Source organism: Hevea brasiliensis, chromosome 12 (genome assembly GCF_030052815.1).
Source record: "Hevea brasiliensis isolate MT/VB/25A 57/8 chromosome 12, ASM3005281v1, whole genome shotgun sequence".
NCBI classification, from domain to species: domain Eukaryota; kingdom Viridiplantae; phylum Streptophyta; class Magnoliopsida; order Malpighiales; family Euphorbiaceae; genus Hevea; species Hevea brasiliensis.
In genome coordinates, this window is record NC_079504.1 from 43,147,489 (window position 1) to 43,166,521 (window position 19,033).

General features: G+C 29.1%; 3 protein-coding genes across 3 annotated transcripts; 1 reads left to right on the forward strand and 2 right to left on the reverse strand.

The window, feature by feature from the left end:
* Positions 1-2,479: 2,479 nt before the first annotated feature.
* LOC131171260 (tubulin-folding cofactor E-like) lies at positions 2,480-3,550 on the reverse strand. The gene is made up of 3 exons (XM_058130731.1): positions 3,161-3,550; positions 2,888-3,058; positions 2,480-2,616 (listed from the first exon to the last, which is right to left on the reverse strand). Exons 1-3 carry the CDS (start codon positions 3,471-3,473, stop codon positions 2,528-2,530), a joined length of 573 nt encoding a protein of 190 aa, XP_057986714.1. The 5' UTR covers positions 3,474-3,550; the 3' UTR covers positions 2,480-2,527.
* A 3,255-nt stretch (positions 3,551-6,805) lies between these two features.
* LOC110673693 (beta-amyrin 28-monooxygenase-like) lies at positions 6,806-8,627 on the forward strand. Its single transcript, XM_021836856.2, has 3 exons — positions 6,806-7,831; positions 7,973-8,160; positions 8,236-8,627. Exons 1-3 carry the CDS (start codon positions 6,865-6,867, stop codon positions 8,527-8,529), a joined length of 1,449 nt encoding a protein of 482 aa, XP_021692548.1. The 5' UTR covers positions 6,806-6,864; the 3' UTR covers positions 8,530-8,627.
* A 4-nt stretch (positions 8,628-8,631) lies between these two features.
* On the reverse strand, positions 8,632-13,524 carry LOC110673380 (disease resistance protein RPV1). Its single transcript, XM_021836508.2, has 3 exons — positions 12,764-13,524; positions 10,503-11,301; positions 8,632-10,392 (listed from the first exon to the last, which is right to left on the reverse strand). Exons 1-3 carry the CDS (start codon positions 13,336-13,338, stop codon positions 10,087-10,089), a joined length of 1,680 nt encoding a protein of 559 aa, XP_021692200.2. The 5' UTR covers positions 13,339-13,524; the 3' UTR covers positions 8,632-10,086.
* Between the last annotated feature and the right edge of the window lie 5,509 nt (positions 13,525-19,033).

Sequence of the window (19,033 nt, forward strand, 5' to 3'; positions counted from 1 at the left end):
GTAAGATCACTCTGCTTATTATCTATGTGGATGATATTGTGGTAACTGGTGATGCTAGTCTTGAATGTAGTTATCTATGTGGATGATATTGTGGTAACTGGTGATGATAGGGAAGAAATGATTCATCTGAAGGAACAACTAGCACAGGAGTTTGAAATCAAAGATTTGGGAAAGCTAAAGTACTTTCTTGGAATAGAGGTTGCCAAATCAGATAAAGGAATCTTTATTTCTCAAAGGAAGTAAATACTAGATCTGTTAGAGGAAACAGAAATGCTAGGTTGTAAACCAGCAGAGTCTCCCATTGAGGCAAATCACAAATTGCAAGCAGAAATTGGGGATCCGTGGATATTGGGAGATATCAAAGGTTGGTTGGCAGACTTATTTACCTTTCGCATACCAGACTAGATATAGCATATGCAGTAAGTCTAGTGAGTCAGTATATGCATGATCCTTGTGAACCTCATTTGGAGGCTATTTTTTGCATCTTGCAATACTTAAAATCTGCACCTAGGAAATGACTTCTTTTCTCAAAGCATGACCATCTTCAGATTAAGGCCTTTACAGATGCAGATTGGGGTGGATCTCTTGATGCTAGGAGATCAACATCTGGTTACTGTACTTTTGTTGGTGGTAATCTAGTCACTTGGAGAAGCAAGAAGCAAAATGTGTCAACTAAATCCAATGCAGAGGCTAAGTTTAGAGCAATGGCTCAAGGTAATTGTGAACTATTGTGGTTATGAAAGTTGATGGAGAAATTAAAATTGCTGAAAACTAGTGGTTTGTCCCTGTTCTGTAATAACAAAGCTGCCATCAGTATAGTTCACAATCCAATTCAACATGATGGGACTAAGCATATAGAGATTCACAGACACTTCATAAAAGAAAATGTTGTCAATGGTTCCTTAAATATCTCTTACATAGGGTTGAAAGACCAGTTTGCTGATGTGTTCACTAAGAAATTAAATTGTAAGGGGTTTCATATCCTAATTTGCAAGTTAGGCATGTGCAATATACATGAACCAACTTGAGGGGGAGTGTTAGAATCCCTCAATTAGTGTAAATCTCTTAATCAGTGTAAATTAGCTGTAAATTAGAATATAATTAGGAATTATTGTATTTATTGGCTATTATTAATTTCCTAGTTAGTCCTAGCCTTTGTATATAAATTAGAATGCTTGTAAATCATTTTAGTATGAAGAAATATAAAAGAAAAATTTTCAAATTCTCTGTTTTCTACAATTTAAAAATCACAATCATCATCATTAGCATACAGAAATTGCCTTTCTTGGGCGCTTTATCAAATCAATGAAGGAATATTAGGAAGTTTGAGAAAAGACAATCATGATGAAAAAGCATCATGAGGAAGACATGCACTTGTTAAAAGTGTGTTATATTACTTCAAAATTAGGTTAGTTTCACTTGTAGTCATTGAGCTTGTCATAATCTCTTTAAAGTCATTAAATTTAAAGCAGGCTCATAAAAATTAATAAACCTTCATTTTTGTATCAATAAAATTGCCAAGACTATATTCCATACAAAAGGTTAATGGGGCAAATATATTGGACCTTTTAAATAAATTTCATATAATTAACGGGTCATCCAAACATTTTTTTCTCCTCTCTTTTCCCACTCTCTCCTATCTCTGTTCACAAAAGGCATGGAAGAAAAAATTGAATGGAAAGGAGAATAGGAGTGAGAAGTATGACTAAACATTTTTTTTCATATCTTTTAGTCATGAGGAGACACTGGAAGAAGAGGGAAAATGTCTTGAATGGCTCCTTAATTAGACAAATACATTAATAAAGTCCAATAAAGTTGCTACATCATAAATTAATAAAGTCCAATACAGTTGCTACATCATACTTTTGGTCTAAATTTGACCGAAATTTAGTGTTAATGGTTTTATCATTACAAAAATTAAGATTCAATGATTTTTAAGAGATCAATACAAGTTTAATAATTTTAAAACTATTTCAATGATTGTGAGTGAAATTTACCTCTTTGAAAATAGTACTGAACTTTTCAAGCCATTCATTCAAAAATCATAATAAAACTTAGCAGCACAAGTTTAACATGATGCCTATGCTTTGTCCTCTGGCCCAAGTGGCAAACTCTAAACATAATATTTAAAAGAACATAAAGTATGTTAGAAAAGCAACTTCCAAGCATTTATTATTCTTTGCCTCTTCTATTCCTCCTATGATTTTCTTAACAAGTAAGGCATCAAGCATTGCTGTCTTGATTATTAATGAGCCATTTATGTCAATAGAGCAATTCTCAACATCTTTAACAACAATGTAAAAGTAATATCAATATATCATGGTACTTTGATACAATTTGCAATGTACTACATAATTAAATTAGAAGTTCAAAGAAAATTGTAGGCATCCTTGTTCTGGTGATTTACAAGCAATAAATAAATAAATAAGTAAAATCACCAAGAACAATTCTCTAGAAATTTCATAGCTTAACTATCTAATTGAGATAATAACTTATATTCTTGAATCTAATTTATGTCAGTGCTGCTTCACAAATTCAGCATTAGACAGACATAGGAAGCAGAATATACCTTCCATTCTGAAATCAAATTTCCTGTCAAGTCTAACTCCTTCAGATCTACAAGAAAAGCATCAAACTAATTACTATCACATATATAGTAGCATGAGTAATGCTGCTGTATATAACTGAAAGAGCAAATGATTAACAATACATCCAGAAAACTGAATCTCCAAATTCTCACGATTAACAACCGTTTTCATATACTAATGTCATATGCTATATTTAGATACCTCAAAATTCACCTAATTGCTTGCTCTTCATGATGGATGAGTGGCACCCTTATGAAAGAACAACTAAAACTGAAATACACAATATTAAACATACTCACTTGGTACTAAACTGCTGATATCGCTTGGGTTTCCAGGGGTGCTAACGCCTAAATAAGGTAGTGAAGCACCTTTCAACTCTTCAAATCTACTTAGCTTATCTTGAATTTTCTCTTTGCCCACAAGTTCAACAGATACCCGTTTGTTGCTAGCTGAAAGCACGTACATTTCATCTGCAAAAAACCCAAAAATAGATTATGTCAGACTGACAAAGAAAAAGAAAAGGGAAAAAGAACAGATAATACAACCACAGTGACAGTCGTCTAATGGCATACCCTCTTCTTCTTTGGTGGACTCGCCTTTGTACCTGATATGGAGAGCTTCTAAGAACGAAATGCCAGGACTCAAATTCTGGGTCCGAACAAAGGAACCTGACCGCTCGGATTTCGCTTGGAAGTATCGGACGCCGTTCACTGACCCATCGTGCTTGCCTTCTCCATTGTCCCAATCGACACCGACCCACATCCCTGAATATCCCTGAACAGGCCCCACGTACTTGACTGTCCCGATTCGGCTAGGATCGCTTTCTGAATGGACTCGCTGGCCGAGTTTAAAAGAGTCGGGACTTGACTCGGCCGATTCCTGCATTTTCTTCCCTAAAATCACTGTTTCCAAGTTCCGGCTGGCGATTTTACTTTGGAGGTCGGGCACAGAGCTCAATTTGAAAATTACTTTATAAAAATCAACTTACAACCAATTAATTTAAATTTATAAATATTTAAAATTTAAAAAAAGTTATTATTTATAAATAATTAATAAATCATAATTAATATGTTTTATAAAAAATAAATAATAAATATATTTATTAATAAAATAATTAAAAATAGTTAATAAAATTTATAATAAATAATCTAATAAATATTTAATTAAATCAATTTATAAATAGATAATTTATAAGTATTAAAATAAAAAATTAATCTTTTCTAACTTTTTTTTATGAATTTAATTTATAAATTTAAAAATATTACAATATTTTAAGAATTTTGATTAATATATAAATTAAGACAAATATTTTCTAAATTAAATCATTATAAATAAGTTTATATTTGTCCTTGAATTAATGCAAGATATCAAAAAGTCTTTTAATTTTTTAGCTCAACAATCTCAGAATTTTACATTTAAGATTAAATCAGCTCAAATTTAATAAAATATTATTTTTAATAATAAATATTAATTTTTTATAATTTTAAATATTAAAAATAAATTTCAAAAAAAAAATTAAAGAATATTAAGATCACAATCCAATAAATCTAGAAATTCAAAACCAAAATGCATCAAAACTTTAAATTACTAACTCGAAGCATATAAAAAGATGATAAAAAAATAGATGATATAGAAAAAAGATAATGAAAAAGAAAATATATGAGAAAGAAAAAAATAAGAAGAAAATAGATAAAAAAATGATAAAAAATAGATGAGAAAGAAAAAATAATGAAGAAAATATGTTATAAAAGAAAAGATAATGAATAAAATTGACAAGAATGAAAAAGATGATGGAAAAAATAGAAGAAAGAGAGAAAATTATGTAGTAGGAAAAAAGTGAGCAATAATTTATATAAGCGAATTAGCAATCGATTTTAACAATTGATTGTCTGTTGCTTTTTTTTTTAAATTGGATGAGAACTTTTTGAAAAAAAAAAAATTATAGCCAATTCGCAATTGGTTGCAAAACCGGTCATTAATAGCAACCAATTTCAATCGGTGCAGAAATCAATTGCAAATCAAAATAAAAAAATAAAAACTATATGAGAATTTTTTAGAGAAAATATCGGTTGCAAAATCGGTTGTTATAGCAATCAATTTTAATTGATTTTAAAAATCAATTGCTGTTAACAACCGATAATTACAAATTGATTGCAAATAAAAAAAAAAAAGAAAAGAAAAAATTTGGAGACAATTTTTTAAGGAAAAAAAATTGATTGCAAATAAAAAAAATAAAAAATTAGACATAAATTTTTGGGGGCAAAATTGATTATAAAAATTTATTGTTATTAGCAATCGATTCACAAATTGATTATAGATATAAAAAAAAAAGGAAAAAAAAAATTGAGCAATAATTTTTTGGCGAAAAAATTTAGTAATTGATTTATAATTGATTGCAAAAATAGGTTGCTATTAGTAACTAATAAGGAATCGATTGCAAATAACAATCGATTTTAGCAACCGATTATAAATCAGTTGCTAACTTTGGAACTAATTAAAATAATTCTTTAATTTAGCAACCAATTCCCTAAATCAGTTGCTATTAACAACTAATTTTAAAATCAGTTGTTATTAGCAATAAATTTTAGCAACCAATTTTCTTAATCGGTTGTTAATAATAATTAATTTTAAAATCGATTGATAATCGTATATTTAAGGTTTTTTTAATATTGATTAACAAACGATTCTTGAATCGGTTGCTAAATTTTTTTAAAATTAATTATTTTAATAAAAAATTGAAATCACAAATCGGTTACAAAATTGATTGCTAATAGCAACCGATTTCATTCAGTTGCAATAATCGATTGCAAAACTACTTATTTTTTTTAATGCATAGAATCTTATATTAATAATAATAATAGTAATAATAATGTTTATTTTAAGAATCTTAAGAGGTCTAAACTAAAAGAAAATAAATTTTAATTGTAACGGGAAATTATAACTCTATTCAGTAATATTAGATATTCTAGTAGTTGTTAGTTCATTGTTTTGACTATTTTACTTGCTATTAACTGTTGATACTAGCAATTAAAAATTAGTTATTTATATAGTGATTTAAAATAGAAGTATTCGATAAAAATAATTATTGGATTAACTTTTAAATGTAAAAATGGTTTTGTCATCTTGTTGACCTGTCAAAATGCTCTCTCAATATTTAAGGTCCTATTTGGCAATATTAGTAGCTGTTAGTTATTTTAGTAACTATCAACTGTTTTACTTGTTGTTAACTATTAGTGGTTAGTTGTTTATATAGTTTATTAAAGTAGAAATGCTCTGTAAAAATAATTATTAAATTAGCAATTAAATATAAAAATAATGATATAATTTTATTGACTCTAGTTAAAAAGCTCTTTCAACTTCTAACATATTTTCTATATAACTTTTCATAAATCACTCTCTCAACCTTTAAATACTAATATAAACATTATGTCATCGAACAGTATAAATAAGAAAGGTAATATTTTGATCATAATTAAAATACTAAGCTATCTTAAAAGCGATTGTCGAATATGGTCTAAAATTAAAAAGAGTAACTTTTTATGAACCACTCTTTCAACCTTTAAACACTACTATAAATATTTTGTTACTAAACAATACAAATAAAAGATGTATTATTTTGACACTTTAAAAACTATTGTCGAAAAGGGCCAATATGAACAAAAAATGGAAACATATAAAGGTTTTTAATAATTATTTTAAGTAACAAAATTTTAATAGAATTTTTATGCACTAATTAAAATATAAATGCAATTTTAATATTATAATTATAAATAATTGAAATTAAAATAAATACTTAGAGGGAAAAAAATAATTATAGGTGCAAGTAAATTGTCCCCTAGATATGTACTTTTATAATTTTTATAGATTGTAAATCCCACAATTTTTATATATTTGTTAAAAAAAAATGAATATTATTCTTATAAATTTTAATTTTTAAAGAGAATAATTATTAGATAAAAAAATTAATATATTCTATTTAAATAATCAAACTACGGGATAATATTTATACTTGTTAACCAAACTCCATCAAATCATGCCCACGGCATGAGTTCTTCATTGTTATTTAATTATTTTATATTTGTTTTGCTTAGTCAATTAAATAATTTAATAATGCAAAGTACAATATTTGGTCATGAACGTTGCACACTCACATTCCAAGCCTAAAGAACTGAACCACGTACCCTGCGTTGCTTTACCTACTGCCTATATCAATCGATCGTCTCCTTCCTCATGATCAATCTGCTACACTTCATTCTCACAACCTCATCAGGCAGACATGGAAGTCTTCTTTCCGTATCTCCTTCACCTTGCGGTCTTCTTTATCTCTCTATCTCTCATCTTTCTTCTCTACAAACAGAAGCCCTCAGACTCCCATGGCAATAAGCATCCACCCGGAACAAAAGGGTGGCCATTTGTTGGTGAAAGTTTGGAATATGTCAAGGTTGGCCGGCGGGGACAGCCTGAGAAGTTCGTTAACGATAGGGTGAGCAAGTACTCGCCGGACGTTTTCCAGACCTCGTTGCTTGGAGAAAAAATTGCTGTCTTCTGCGGGGCTTCAGGGAACAAGTTGTTATTCACAAGTGAGAATAAGTATGTTACTGCTTGGTGGCCTCGTTCAATGTTGAAAGCTTTGCTCTTCCAAGACTCTCTTCAAATCTCAGCGAAAGAAGAATCGGTAAGAATCCGTAGATTATTGCCTGAATTTCTTAAGCCTGAAGCTCTGCAACACCACATTCCTGTCATGGATTCCATGGCAAGAGAACACCTGAAGACAGATTGGTATCCTTATAAAGAAGTGAAGGTCTTCCCACTTACAAAGAAATATACCTTTGCATTGGCTTGTAGATTGTTTATGAGCATCAAAGATCCGAATCAGGTCACAAAATATTCTAATCCTTTCGCTCTTGTAACTTCTGGGATGTTGTCAGTGCCCATTAATTTTCCAGGTACAGCTTACAACAAAGCCATTAAAGGAAGCAAATTCATACTTAACGAGCTTTTAGTGATCATCCAGCAGAGAAAAATGGAGCTGTTGGAGAAGAAAGACACAGCATATGCAGACTTGTTAACTCGCATGCTTCTTGAAAAAGATGAGAATGGAAGTTCGTCTATGAGCCACACAGAAATAGCTAATCGGATAATGGCACTGCTTATCGCTAGCCATGATACAATAAGTACCACTCTAACCTTTGCTCTCAAGTATCTTGTGCAATACCCACATGTCTATACCAAAGTCCTCAAAGGTGAGTCCATCTCCAAATATTCCTGGAATATTCTAGCTTTAATGTCTAATAAACATAATGGGATTTTCAATGCCTGGACCTTGTGTCCTAAGGAGGAAAAAAATGAGAATTTACATTAAGATGAATTCTCTTGCTTAATAGAACAAATGGAGATTGCAAAGTCTAAGGCTCCAGATGAGTTGTTGAACTGGGATGACATTCAGAAGATGAAGTATTCATGGTGTGTAGCTTGTGAGACAATGAGGCTATCACCACCTTCTCAAGGAGCATTTAGAGAGGCCATAACTGACTTCACTTATGCAGGTTTTACAATTCCAAAGGGCTGGAAGGTAATTTACATTTCAGGGAAATGAAAAGTTTTCAATGTTTATATACCTGAGGCTAATAAATTACTAGTCTTGCAGACTCACTGGACAGTTCATTCAACCCACAAAAATCCGAAATACTTCCCAAATCCAGAAAAATTTGATCCTTCTAGGTTCGAAGGAGAAGGACCTGCACCATATACTTATGTCCCTTTTGGAGGAGGACCTCTCATGTGTCCAGGAAAGGAATATGCTCGCTTAGAGATTCTCATTTTCATGCATAATGTGGTAACCAAATTCAAGTGGAAGCAAGTGAACGAAGATGAGAAGATCATATTTGATCCAACACCCATTCCAGTGAATGGTTTACCAATTCACCTTGAACCTCTTTAGATTTTGTATCCTTTGTAAAAGAATAATTTGTGAATTTCTTGCAATGAAATAAATTCTGAATTTTAATAAATTAAAAAAAAAATCTATTGTTTTTCTAATGAATGGGGGCAAAAATGGCTGTGATTGCAGCCTAATTGTTATATAGCCGCTGTCAAAATTTAGCTTTTAAATTTCTCACCAGCCCTTCACAATGGCAGCAGAAGAGATTCTAATAGTGATTGTATAAATTTACTAGTCTCTCAATGCCTATCACATGAAATTTGACCCACTGATGTTCACAATTAAATAGCAAATACATCATCAGGCCACTTATTTCAACCCTCTCTGATTATCAAAAATTCTTCTGCAGATATATCCTGCATCTTCTTCTTGAACACTGGAAAAAGATTACAGCTTTTTTCCTCATTCTTCTTCAACAGACTCTTTTTCTTCTTCATATTTCACATTGTTCAGTTGACATTAGTAGTTCTGTGATCTTGAGCTTGAAGCACAAACAGTTTTGGAATCCATCTCTGTTCCACATACAGATTGACACCATATTCCCTCACAGGAAGTAATCAGATTTTCCAATCAAATTCTTAAAGCGTGTACATGTGCTTATTGAATGTCCAAACTCTCTGCAGGCAATGCACTTTTCAGGCATCCAGAGGTACTCCACTCTTACAAGCAGCTCCTCACCATCATCATCCATAACTGATATATCTTCCATAATCTTGTCTTCTATGCTTATCTCCACACATACTTTTGCAAAAGCAATTGTAGACATGCTAGCAGTTGCCCTGTCTACGTACAAAGGTTTCCCAACAGCACTAGCTATATAACTCAGCCCTTGCATAGTCATATACTCCATAGGGATCCCCATAAGTTTGATCCAAACAGGGATCTTTGATTTATCGAGTTCCAATAGTTTCATCTTAGGTTGCCACCTTCTCATCACCAAAGGATTATTTGCCATATACCAAGGTCCAGATTCCAGCACAAAGTCTCTTGTTCTTTCATTTGGAAATTTAAAGATGTAAAGCTCATTTTCTGTTTTGGTTACTTCTATTCTTCCTTCTTTTCCCCACAATCCATTTGCCATATTGAGCATTACACTGATATCTGCACTTTGCCCAAGAAATTGCCCCACAAGACATTGATCCCACTTTTTAATTCCCTCTTCAACTACAGCTTTAGGAATTCTAACAATGTTCTTACCTTTTGTGCTTTCAGGCATGAAAAACCTCAACTGCTGACCTCCAAAGACAATCTGTGAGTCTGGCAAAGTTGCAGCGCTTTGCCTCTGATTAATGAATTCAATATTACGAGGTAATCCACTGCCATGCTCTTTCATCTCAAAATTATCAGATGAGGCAACATTTTTTTCTTCATTTGTATCATAAAAAATAGTTTCTGGTGACAATGGCGAAAAAATTGTCTCCACAGCATTCCTCCTTTTCCTTGAATTGCTCATGCCATTAGTAATCTTTAACCTCTGATTCTGATTCGAGATTTCTTTTGATATTAACAATGATTTAGTCACAGCATTGCCATTAGCCTTAAGTGCCACTGCATTCACTACATCTTCCTGGAAACGAAGCTCTGATTGCCATTTAGCTGCTGCACACTAGCTTCTGATATGCCACTACTTCTCAATTCCAATGGCACAACACAAGCTGCATTTTCCCTTTCTTTAACTGGTTCTCTTGCAAGGTTATGCAGAGAACTTGTATCCTTTCCAGAAACACCATTTCCAACTAAGTTTTGGTGCTGAATCTTAAATTTGTCAGTGCTTAAGCCCTTCATTGGTTCATTTTCAGTCTTCCCATTAGATTGGCTCGATGCACCGTCAAACCTTATCAATCTGTGAATGCCTGCCATATCCTAACAATTAGCACAAAAAGTTAGTAAGAGAAACAGTTTAAGGATACTGAAATAATAAACAAAAAATTAGCGAAACCATCCAAGCTTAAACTCCTTGTCAAAACTCTTACCCAAAACTTCTCGTGGCTTCTAGTCTCTTCCAGGTTTTTTTGAGAAAAATATTTCTTACTTAGATCTTGCAGAGGCAATAGATACTCATTATCAGAAATATCTATCAAAGATTTACTGATGAGAAATTTCGTTCCGCTCTTTGCCTGCAGATCACCACTGACCAGCGATTGAACTATTCTTGTTATATGATCATCATCCATCTCCTTCAAGAAACATGCAATATCTAAGAACATGCTGTTATTTGCCTTTTCTGCTTTGTTAAAACTTGCATCAAATAAATTCTCCCTACCTTGTGGTTCACCAAATCTTATATCAAGTACATTCAATATCGTTTTGTTAGGAGTTCTAGCTGATATAACAATTCTGCTTCCCTGAATGAACCAGCCATGCTTTCTAAGTAAGGATGCCACCAATTCTAGATTATCCAGGTCATCAAGAAGAACAAGTACTTTTTTATGTTGCCGCTTACTCCTTATCACATTTATTACTCTATCAGCATCCCATATGTTTCTACTACACTCCCTTGGCATTTCAGAAACAAGTTCTTGAAAACGAAACAATTCCCATTTCTGCCTGATGACTGCATCATAAACAACTCTTCCAATAGTTGTACTGCTCATTCCATCCATCCCACAAATTCTCACTATGTAGGTTTTATCTAACCCCTCGTATAAATAAAGATTAATTTCCTTTATTGTGGAACTTAATGGAACCAACTGCTTGCCAGTACTTGGGGATGTGCATCTCAAATTCCATGATATCTTCCTAACAATGCTTTTTATTAATTTCGAATCAGATCTACAGAGACAAAATAAACATAATCAAGCAGTGTGTGTGTGTGTATTAAACTAGAAAATTAGATAAAATATATACTCATCATATGAAAAGTTTGGTTAAACCTCTAACAAAATAGCAATGGTAAACTTATTGAAAGAAAATCAAAGTTGAGTGATTTTGCTGATAAAAATTAAAGTTCTATGATCATATATATATATATATATATTAAAATTTAGTGATAAATTTAGAGATTACATTTGATTAACCCATAGTTGCAAGAAAAGAGCATGTTGTCCCCCAACACAAGGTCGAAGTTAAATAAGATTGAAAGTATGCATGGAGGGAGTGTGAAACCCATTCATTCCCTCCAAAACCTTCCTTATTTAGTGCTCGTTTAACATTATAATTTGAGAGTCAAAACTATTTTTCATAAAACAAAAAATCATGATTCAAAAAGTTTGAAAAAAACTATTTTATTATTTTAACAAAACAGCTTTTGGAGTATAGTGCTAAAATAACAAACAAATTTAATTTTAAATCATTTTTTAATATTCTCTTTTTAATATATTAAAAAAAAGTGTTTTCTCACTAGTAGCTCTGACAACAATGCCAACATACTCTTAATTAAGTTTAGAAGAAGCGTAATGAGGTAAAATAAGGTTTTTTTTAAAAGTAACGTAAATTAAAGTGAAGTAAGGTTTTTTTTCAATCTTATTTTGTTTGTGAAGAAAGCAGTAAATGATGGTTTAATAACTTGATATTGTTTGGAAGAAATGTATGAGAAGGTAAGGTAAACCATAAGATTACAAAAATATCTTACATAGACATATTATAATATTTAAATTAATAATATTTATTTTTTTAATAAATATGATTTTTCATATAAAATTTAAGAAAAAACTAAATAAAAAAATAAAATTTGACAAAAAAAATCATACCATTTTTCAAATAAAATTCAAGAAATAAATATAGGAAAATCAATATAATCCAAGAAATGTAATGAGAAGTGCAATAACCCAACAAGTTGAAAATTAATTTTTATCAAAAAAATAATATTAATATTTGTTACCAATAGCATTACAAAATTATAACTTCCAGAAACATGTATTAATCATATACTGATGATAATAACAAAAAAACATGTAATTGTAAAACTTACCTGATGGAGCACAAAGGTGGCAGGAATGATAATTAGCAGAGCAAAAAAAGATAAAAAGAAAATAGAATTAGCATAAAATATTTAATTGAAAAAAAAAGTAATATATAATATTATTATTTATTAAAACCTCCAAAATTCAATAAATTTGTGGATTAAAAAAATTAAAGCTTTGGAAATTCTCAAAAATCTTACTCACAAACATGTCAGCTAATTACACATTACTTTAAAACTCATGGCTTGCCTCCGAAAACCTCTCCTAAACATAATATAAATTGCAGATTTCACTAAAAAAAAAGAAAAGAAAAGAAAAGAAATGCGAGTTACCTATAATTTTGGACATCCCATCCTGATATACCAGCAATTTCAGTCAAAGCAATCCTCCACCTCTGCACCCTCTGCTTCTTGAAGAGTCTTTGATGGCAAAGAAAAGCTTCCTCATAATGGCCTATTTGATTCATCACATCATCAGGTGGCACGTGATAGAAAATTGGAAAAGCTACATGACCCTTTTCATTCATACATTCAATGATCTTTGCAAGTTCATCCAAGCACCATTCAGAGCAAGCATAATTTCTTGAAAAAACAACGATTGAAAACTTTGATTCTTCGATTGCTCGAAAGATTGTTCGAGTAATGATTCTCCCTTTTCCTAGTTTCTTATCATCCCTAAATACCTTAACACCTCTTTCCTTTAGAGCAGTGTATAAATGGTCAGAAAAGTTATGACGGGTATCTAGACCTCTAAAACTAAGGAACACATCATATCTCCATTCTGGTAAAGAAGAAGAAGAAGAAGAAGAGGAGTAGGAGGGGGAGGAGGAGGAGGAGGAGGAGATGGAGGTAGGCGAAGAACAGAAAGGATTAAATGATGAAGCTGCTTCTTTTCCAGCAAAAATCATTGCAAATCAAATTCAAAGTCTTTGCATAAATCCATAAAATAGTAGGAAGAAGAATAATAAAGAAAATTATTTTCGCAGAAGAAATTTTGGAAGGAAAAAAATTATAATTTAATATAATTTTCTCTTATTTTCCTTTCCAATTTAAAGAAAAGAAAATGAACTATTTGATTTATTTTCCGCACAAATTTTCTTTTCTACCAAACAAATATTATTAGAATAGACTTTTTCGCATACGCGTTGTTGCCACTTATACCAAACAATAATTATTTTGAAAATTTCAACTATAATTTTATTTTTAAAAAAATAAAAATTATTTTATCAACTTTTTTTTAAATGGGAGACATCATTTTTTTACTCGCTTTAAACTTTCTTTTTTTAAAAAAAATTGAATTATTGTAAATTATAAATTTATTTAAATGATTGAAGGTTCAACATATTAGTAGGTTCAATAAGGTGAGATTCTTTAGATATTTTAAACTTATTTTTTAAAGAAAATTCAAATTGAATAATTTTAAATTATTTAAGTTCAAATATATTAATAGGTTGGAAGAAAAGTTTTGATTTTTTTTTTCAATAAAGATACTAATTAGATTGATCAATTACTAATTAGCCGGTTTATTCAAGTCAATTTGGATTTTAAAAAAATGTTTTATTTCTAATCTGGATTAATCATTGATTTCGATCACATTTTAAAGAAGTTTTTTGGCTAGTTTAATTTTTTTTTTTGACTTTGCAGTCAATAACACAACTAGAAATTTAATTTAAGGGTGCAATTAAAATATATAATTTATTAATAAATCACTTATTTGGGTATTAATTGAAGAGGTTAATTAACAGTATCGTTTTATGGCTATAAAATAAAAATATTTAATAAATATAATGACAAATAGATGCTTTAATTTTTTTATTTAAAAATTAAATAGATTTACTATTAATTAAAAACATAATTAATAATTAATATCGTAAATTGTAAAACCTAAAACATATAGATAGCCGAACATTAAAAAATTTATCTAGTTTATCTTAAATTTAGTTTTTTTAATTATGAAAAGTAAATTCAATTAAAATTATAGATTAAATAAAATAAATGACATAATTTAACTTCTAATACTATAAAATATTTTTTTTAACTGAATATGAAGACATTTCAGCAAGAAAAAATATTTCAAAATAGTAATAAGATTATAAGAAAAAAAATTATTAATATTTGAAATTGATGAAAAAATGATGAGAGAATTATGTTAGATTTTTCTTTAATAATATTATCTAATAATTTAAATTTTAAAAAATTAAAATCGGTGATTTTAAATTTATTGAATGAGAAAAATGATAAAAAATATAGAGTCAAAGAATAATAACGATTTGGATTTTTTTTTCAATAAGACTATTTGTATTTCTATCATTTTTTTACTAAGAATTTGGAGTTTTTGTTTTTATGAAATTATTATTAAATCTCTTGAAGTTTAAAAAACTCTCAAGTAACTGCCACACTATTTTTTTTTCTTTCACTTTTGTATTACTTTTAATGTTAAGTTAATAAATTATAAGCTTAACTTATCTAATGTAGTCTAGTATATGAAGTCATGCCAGTTATTAATTTATTTTGATTCATTTAGTTTAGTTTTCAATTTTTTTTAATTTTATTTTCAAAAATTTTATGTTGATTCATTTAGTTTAGTTTTATTTTCAAAATTTTATTTAAAATTAAAATTTTTCAAATTAAATAAAAAAATTGAATTTATAACAATAGTATCAAAATAAAAGTTATTTTGATATTTTAATTTAACTTTAATTATTTATTAAAAAGTAAATTGAATTGTATCGAATTAAGAATCCAATTTAAACATATATTTTTTTATAAATTTTTTTATATGTGTTATATATCTTTAATATAATTATATATTTGTATACATATATATAATTATAAATTATATATAACATAATATTATATTTTATTTTTTTATATTTTTTTAATAATTTTAACTATAAATATATTAAATTATTTTATAATTTTTAATTATAAATATAGTGTTATACTCTCCTCTTTATATATGTGTTAATTTATAATTATATTTTTATCTTCTAGTTAAATATTATATAATTAATAAATAATTAAAATATATGTTATAAGATTATACTAATATATTATATAATATATTTAATTTTAAATTATATATATATTTTATAGTTAAAGATTATATAATTTAAAAATAACTAAAAGATATATTATATATTAATAACTCAATTTAAAATTTAAATATTAATTAAAATATAATTTTTTTTAAAAATAATTATATAAAATTATTTTCAAAATCATAAATCAAATTAAATTAAAATTGTATCAAATTAAAAATAAAATAATAAAATATCCAATTAAAATCATGTGAAAATTTTGATTCAATTTCAATTTTTACTAAAACCGCACGCTGTAAACGTCTGCAGTGGAACGGCTTCCTTTTTATAGTTGATCCACGTATCCGACAATTTTAAGTATGGTGAATGTCCATGGCATTTGGTGAGTACCAAAGGAATACATTTAAAAAAAAACTAATTAGTCATTTCAAATTTTAATAGACTTTGCAGTTAGGAACGGTACTATTGCCACGATTATGAGAAGCTAAAGGTCAAAGTTTTTTTTTTTTTTTTTTTTAACTTTAATATTATTTTAATGTTAAGCTGTTGAGTAACTTATCCGATGTTTTTATTAACTTATTTTTATTGTACAATTATTAAATTCCTTTAATTCATTTTGCGGTAATTACCATTCAAAACTTTCAAATTAATATTTAACTTAATTAAATTTTTATTTTAAAAATTTAGAATCAATTATATATATATTTTTTTTCATTTGATTTAAATTTTTAAAAATTTGTAATTCTTTTAAATTATATTATACTATTTTTTTTCAAATTAGTTTAAATCAGGATAAATCAATACTAATAAAATATATTTCATTAATTTTTTTAATGCCAAATTATTGGAATGTTGAATATAAAAGACATTTTTTTTCATATATAAAAGACATTTTTTTTTGTGAATAAATAATTTGAGAACATGAATTTAAAAAGTACAATCCTTCAAAATAAACTAAAAACAATTTTATACTATTATCATTAAAATAAATAAATAAATTTTAATATTACAAAATTAATCATATATACACGCGTGTATATATATATATATATATATATATATATATATATATATAAGCGAGCATTGTATTGTAGTTTGTATATTAAAAGAGGTGGCACTAAGAATAGTAGAAGTGACATTTTGTCCTTTCCTTTACTTCAACATTTATATGGCCTTCCGCTCTTCATCTCCTGATTTCAACCCCAAAAGCAACCATTGTTTGGTTGCCACCACTCAAAACTTCCATTAACCAGGTCTAACTATAGGAAAGAAAGAAAGAAGAAGAAGAAAAAAAAAAAAGCTTCAGCTTTTTTTTTTCTTCAGCATCATTTTTTCTAAGGCAGAATGCATTAACAACCCAAAGAGGGCAAACAAGCTATTACGAAGTCAAATTGGGTCAAGGATTCACGTTAAAGAAATCATCTAACAATCACTTCCTAGCAAGATAATGTGCTGCAGAATTCCTTATCCTATTATCATGGAAAAAGTTCACCATCTCCAATTCTTGACACCAATGAATAGTATCAGCAACAATTCCTTGAATGACACTAGAATGATTAAAACCTCGGCATTGTTGGATGACTGATAATTAAAGAGTCACCTTCAACCAAAGTCTTCTAAAATTCATGTGATTGGCCATGATAGCCGCCTCTCTACACGTTAATGCCTCTAAGAGGAGAGGATCTGCGATGCCATAATAACGTTTGCAATTCCATCGAGTCGGCCTACTTGTTGAATCCCGAGTTAAAACAACTATGGCCCTAGTATTTTTAGCAATATTAAACACCTCGTTGAAGTTGATCTTGAATATTCCATAAAGAGGAGCTGATCAAGTCAAGGAAGGATGATAGAGTTCCGTTTGAGGTCCTGGGCCAGAGTTAAAAACATTGATAGTGCTGAATGAATTATTTGATAAAGATCAAGCTTCTCATTTTTAAAAATGAAGTGGTTTCTGCTTTTCTGTAGACTTCACAAAAGGAAAGCCATCAACATCAATTAACTTTGATATTGGCTGCTATCATTGACAAATGAGGATAATTGAGACCAATAATCTGCCATTGAAGAACCATTTATAAGAGATGATCAAAGCATAATCGGTGACAGAAACCAACATTGCATAGCTCTTGGGCAATTGAAATGAGCGTGCATTTCTCTATCCCCATAGAATTTACAATCTCCCGAAACATTAGATAATCTCTTGTTAGGCTGGTCATTTGTCGAAAGCCTCTCTATTAGCAACTTCCACATAAAAATGGCTATTTTCAGCGGAAGTTTAAGCTTTTACAATCCTTTCCATAATTGAGAACTGAAATGATCCGAAGTTGAATGTACCCTAGTTCATCCCCTAGTTGATTGGATTGTCTTTTCTTACATGCTAAAAAGTACAATAAAGTATATGGATCATGAATTGTTCCTCCACTTGGTCACGTACTATGTCTGGATAGAAGTAAATATCTTTTAAAGCGTAATTAAAAATTATTATTATTATTATTATTATTATTATTATTATTATTATTATTATTATGTACCAAAAGATAATCTACACCCTCCCTTCCTTTTTTTTTTTTTTTTAGTCAAAAGATGTTAACCACAAGAAATGAAAATAAGATAACATCGTAATAGCTTTTCAATATTTATTATAACGACCCAAAACCAGGACAGTTGTTGACGCTAAGGTTATGGATAGGTTATAAGCCACTATAACACATATCAAGCCTGAATATACTTTCTTAGACATTCTTAGGACCCATATAAGTCATAGAATATTTTAAATAATATAATTCTAGAAGATAATTTATTTGCATCACAAAATGTGGGGTAGCAATCATAGTAAACCATTATATAAATTACATGTCATAAAATGGAGAATTCCATAAAATTTACATATAACTTTTTAAGAAAAGTTGAGGCAATAAACTTTGGAACTAATAATCTGATTATGCTAACTGTATCTTAATTTTTGTCCTTGAAGAGGGAGACCGGAGGAGGTGAATGAGTTTGGAGCTCAATGATTAAAAGCCTACTTAGGTAATAAACATGTAATTAAATAAAATAATTTTAGCATATGGAAATGCAATAGTTACATGGGTTTTCATAGTACAAATAAGCCACATCAAGACAATTCATGTCATAAGTAGTCCTCTTATCCCATTTCATGTGATAACATTTATTCAATGTGCCAGGCTCTTTATAAGAGCTCATCAAGACTTGCTTTTATTATTCATAACATTTTGCTAATGTCAAAGACACTTAATTGCCCTACCTGACATCCCTACATCATATCATAAAGAGTTTATAATGTATGCATGCTTTTTTCCTTTCATTTTCATTTACTTTTCCATTGGGAATCAAAGGGTTGTCCATAAACTACCGACATATCACAATTAATTATGTAACACCTTTGTGAGTTTGAATACTATACATTTGTATAAATGGACCTAAGGATGCAAACATATCTAATAAAATAATCATGATGCATGAATGTATATGTATGCAAAAAGAAACATTATTTAAAAAGAATTTAGTTGGTTCTACTCACTTTGGGTTGCTAGACTTTATTACC